Source organism: Cucurbita maxima, unplaced genomic scaffold, assembly GCF_002738345.1.
Source record: "Cucurbita maxima cultivar Rimu unplaced genomic scaffold, Cmax_1.0 Cma_Scf00027, whole genome shotgun sequence".
NCBI classification, from domain to species: domain Eukaryota; kingdom Viridiplantae; phylum Streptophyta; class Magnoliopsida; order Cucurbitales; family Cucurbitaceae; genus Cucurbita; species Cucurbita maxima.
Window position 1 is genome coordinate 2,542,688 of NW_019272043.1, and position 5,197 is coordinate 2,547,884.

General features: G+C 39.6%; 1 protein-coding gene across 1 annotated transcript; it reads left to right on the top strand.

Moving 5' to 3' along the window:
* The first annotated feature begins 343 nt into the window (after positions 1-343).
* LOC111499704 (transcription factor MYB44-like) lies at positions 344-1,539 on the top strand. The gene has a single exon (XM_023151336.1). The coding sequence runs from the start codon at positions 400-402 to the stop codon at positions 1,204-1,206; it is 807 nt and encodes a 268-aa protein (XP_023007104.1). The 5' UTR covers positions 344-399; the 3' UTR covers positions 1,207-1,539.
* The last annotated feature ends 3,658 nt before the right edge of the window (positions 1,540-5,197 follow it).

Genomic DNA, 5,197 nt, shown 5'->3' on the forward strand with positions numbered 1-5,197 from the left:
AAGTTTAATAATTTTTTTATTGCCATTTGGTTTTTATAATTTAGTTATTATATTAAACGTTTTATTAATGTAAAAAAGGAAGAACACGCGCTAGAGTAGGCGCGTGGAAGATATAAGGGATGAAGGAAGGACCAGAGAAGGAATAGATAGATTTCGAAACGGAGAGAGTAGACTTGTGTAAATCAGAGCAGTTAAGATGTGACGCGTGTCTCCTCGCCAGCTGTATCCCAACGCCCCTTTCTAACGGCTTTACAGGAACTCCCGGTAACCGATCCCTCACCAACGCCCAACCTTCAACCTCCTCTTCCGGTTACCTTTCCCCTCCCTTTTATATATCCCCCCTCTCCATTGTCCTGGTTTCTCCAGTCCGCCATTAAAATTCCTCCTAACAGACCTTCCATGGCTAAACAACTCGACCGGATCAAGGGCCCATGGAGTCCCGAAGAGGACGAAGCGCTTCAGAGATTGGTTCAGAAACACGGCCCTCGCAACTGGTCCTTGATTAGTAAGTCCATTCCTGGCCGTTCCGGCAAGTCCTGCCGCCTCCGATGGTGCAATCAGCTCTCCCCGCAGGTCGAGCACCGACCGTTCACGCAGGAGGAAGACGAGACGATCATTAACGCTCAAGCTCTGTACGGAAATAAGTGGGCGGCCATCGCTAGACTCCTCTCTGGTCGGACCGATAACGCCATTAAAAACCACTGGAACTCGACCTTGAAACGAAAGTGCTCATCCATGGCTGACGAAAGCGGCGGTTGTTACACAAGCTCACCGCCGTTGAAGAGGTCTGTTTCTGCAGGTCACAGTCCGTCTGGATCCGATGTTAGCGATTCTGGATTCTTCCCCGCCGTTTCGTCTCCGCACGTTTACCGACCGGTAGCTAGAACTAGAGGCGTCGTACCTCCAGTCGAAACGGTGTCGTCTTCGAACGATGAACCAGAAACATTATTGTCGTTGTCGCTTCCCGGTGCGGAGTCGTCTGAGAGAGGCATTTGGATGCTGCCGGCGACAGGTGAGAAAGAGGAAAGAAGTAGTAATAGATTGGGGTATTTTAGCCCGGAATTAATGGCGGTGATGCAAGAGATGATTAGAAAGGAGGTGAGAAATTACATGGATGGATTAATGGAACAGAACGTTAGCGGTGGGGTTTGTTTCCAGGAGGCCGCCGCCGGTGGATTTAGAAACGTCGTCGGATTGATCGACTGAGAAAGTCAATTGTAATTAAAGAAAAAGAATAGTAGTAGATGAGAAGATGGTAATAATGGAGGCAATAATCAGCGTTTTGTTTGTTTATTTTTTTTTGTTGATGTTAGTCTGTGAATCCAAGAAGGGTGTTTGGATGCCGAGAAAATTTGGGGGATTTTGAAGGATTCCGAGAAGAAGAAGAAGAAGAGGAAGATGATGATGACGGAGTTTCAAAAACCATTTGCGATCTGTTTCTGGTTTTCCCCCCTTTGAATATCGATGAATTTGGAACCAAAAAATTAAATTAAACAAATATAAAGAATATAATATGATACATATGAATTTGAATCCTAAGCTTTGTGATTCTTCACTTTTTTTCTTCAAATTTCCAGAAATATTTGCAGGATGAAAAATGATTTTATGTTTTTTAAAATTCAAATTTGAAGTGAAAGAGGTAAAAAAATTCCAGTCTTTTTAATTATTATTATTATTATTATTATTCTTTAAAAGTTTTTTGAGTAATATCTGTAATGTGTAAAATATGTGGCTTAGAATTTAATGGGTCGTTGGGCGTTAGAGAAAAGAATGTGCATTTCAATTCCATCAACTAAATATCAAAGCTTGTGGAGAAGGAAGATATTTTTGGTTCAATTTTTCAAAATATCCCTCCATTATGGGTAAATTTGAACCATCTTACATAGATTGATTTGGACTCGAGTTGACCCGAACTGATTGAGAGCTTGGGTGGTTGTGTCACCTTGCACGCCATGACCTTATAATTTACATGATGGAGGCTTGATTCACCTTGACCTAGATCACATGGGTTCCGATCGAGCCTTCCTTGACGTGGTATCACAAAAAGGGCAACCACTCCAGGGTGAGATCCATCATTGTAGAGCTAACGAATATATTGAATTCACCTTTGTATCAAGTCTTTCATTTGTTTTCGAAGTGAAATCTTAAATTGATGGAGAGCTGGACTCTTTCATAGTCACTAAATGAGTCGAAGCTGCTTACGAGGTTCAGTTATACCATATTTATTTTTATGATAACATAACTTTAAAGGATGATTCTCAAAAAATAACTTGCCCAGTCTTTCTATGCAATAACCCCCCTTTTTTAAATTAAAAATAAAGTCATCGTGCATGCATGACTAATTTAAATAAAATAAAAATAGTCGTGATCTAACCTAAGAGTTGTCAAACATACATGAACGCGACTACCCTAACTCTAGTTCACCCTAACTCTGGTTCCATGATCTTCATTGTGATGCCAGCATTCATACCTTATAGCATATAGTTCGAGTATTTTAAGAAATATTCAGTAAGTAATCTCACTATTGGAGTTATAAAATGCAAACGCACGCAATATGGGGGACCTATCCTTTTGTAAAACATAATTAGGACCTTAGGTTGCTTTTTCAATCTAGATAGGTTTGGATGTGTAGTACTTCTCATGTGCACATGAACCCATTCGACGGGCTTGTATACGTACGCCTAGGTCTGGCTCGTCGATCTAGCTCATGCTCATGCTATAGGACATGGACCCAATATGGATGAACCTATCCTTTTTAAAACATCATGGTATGGCCTTAAGAACCTATCCTTTTTAAAACATCATGGTATGGCTTTAGGTTGTTTTTTAGTCTGGACAAGGTTGAATGTATAGTTTCTCTACGCATGCACACATGAACTTACCACAAGGTTGGATGTATAGTTTCTCTACGCATGCACACATGGACTTACCAGGCAGGACCGCTAGGCAAGCTTTTATACATACCCCTTGCTCGTCGAGCTAGCACATGCATATGCTACAAACAAATGGACTTATCCTTTTATAAAACATCATGGTATGACTTTAGGTTGCTTTTTAGTTCATGCAAGATTGGATGGACCTATCATTTTATAAAACATCATGGTATGTCATTAGGTTGTTTTTCAGTTCTGACAAGGTTGGATGTGTAGTACTTCTCTATGCATGCATACATGGACTCACCAGGCAGGACCGCCAGGTGGGATTGTATAAGTATTCTTGGGCCTAGTTTGTCGGGCTAGCGCATGCTCACGCTACAGGACACGGACCCAATATGGATGAACCTATCTTTTAATAGAACATCACTGTATGGCCTTAGGTTGCTTTTCAGTTTGAGCAGAGTTGAATGTGTAATGCTTCTCTACGCATGCACATATGGACCCATCAGGCAAGACTACTAGGTGGGCTTGTATATGTACCATTGGGCTTAGCTCGTCGGGCTACCACATGCTCATGCTACAAGACATTACGGAGGAAAAACACTTGCATAACGTCATGGCAAACATAAATATCATAAGGTACGCGTCCGTACTAATCGTAACAAGGAAGTAGCCTGATGCATATGACACAAAAATATATGAGGTCTCCATAGCTTAAAATCATGGCATAAGTTTATGATACAAGTAAAACCTCCGTGCATTAGTAACATAACAAGCTTATGAATCATTTATATATAATTCTTGTCAAACCTTCATACTTAACATAGCTTATACAACGTAGTATATGGAAGTTTATGCATCATAAATTATTAATATCATAAACATGACATAATTACATTATAGCATAACTTTTAAACATGACATAACACAACACAACATAGCTAAACGTATCATAGCATAGCATAACATAACATATCATAACAATCATAATTATGACACGTACAGGAGCATGGAACATGTGTCATCATACATTATACAAGTCATTCAACCAAACCAACAATAGAGTTACTTATTTGATTGGCCTAAGTCGATGTTATTAAATTTTCTGAGTTGATATGCATTTGATTCTACTCGTCGAGGTCTAGTTTTGAAACACAAAAAAACGTACTCTTCAACATATATCTATAGTTTTTGTTTGCGAGACTTCCTCTCTCAAATTGTTTTCATATATTTCCCTTTTTCCCATCTTTCAATCTTCACTCTCCATCATTTTTAATACTCCATGGTTAACCATTCTTTAAAAGTTCACTTTTAGTAAGTTTGTAGAGATTATTATTATTTTTTTTTTTGTTAATTTTTTTGTAACATTCTTAGTCATTGCTAAATCCTATATCGATTAGAGAGATGAACGAGTGTCTGTGAGGATGTGTGGCCCCGAATGAAAGTGGATTGTGAGATCTTACACCGATTGGAGAGAGCAAACGAATGTCAGCGAGAACGTTGAGCCCAAAGGGAGGTGGATTGTGAGATCCCACATCGATTAGAGAGAACAAATCATTCTCTGTAAGAGTGTGAAAACCTCTCACTAACACAAACACTTTTAAAATCTTGAGAGAAACCTTGAAAGGTAAAGCCCAAAAAAGACAATATCTACTAGCGGTACGCTTAGATTATTACAAACACTTCAATCTTGTAAACATAGAACGAGAAGAGATTTCGACCACCATGTCGATATGTAATGTAGAATAAGAAATGATATCAACAGCTACATCACTATGCCACAACAACAACATCAAACCACCATTATTTCCCATGCATCGAACACTCCAAAGGCCCATCCATCCCAACGCCAAATTGGGAGATAGGAAGCCACTCTAGGCTGCTTTGTACTGGGCCAAGACTGAGGCCCTGAAACATGGGCTGAGGATGGAAGCCATCGTTACCTTCACCCCAACCAACATGGGTCTAGCCTAGCAGGCTAGCTTATGCATCATATTCAGCTGCCAATTCCTTGCATAATTCACCAAAAAAGGTATTGAACCCAAAAACTTGTCAAATAAGGTTAAATTTCAACAAAATGTAAATGCCTTTTTGACATGAAAAAGAAGTAAAAGCAATGCCAAAAAGAAAGTAGCATTCATTGAATATCAAAAATGTAAAAGGCAATGGGTTTCCTTTTTAGTAGGGTCAAAAAAATGGGAGGGAATTTGACAAATGGGAATGATTGAGAGGGGCCCATGTAAGTGATTGGACTCGAAAAGGCCCATTTACATATGAATGGCAATCAATGGCCTGACCCGTTTGCACCCATGGTCAGATTT

Bases quoted from the DNA above. Each gene is read 5' to 3' on its own strand.
- LOC111499704 (XM_023151336.1), top strand. From the start codon at position 400: ATGGCTAAACAACTCGACCGGATCAAGGGCCCATGGAGTCCCGAAGAG.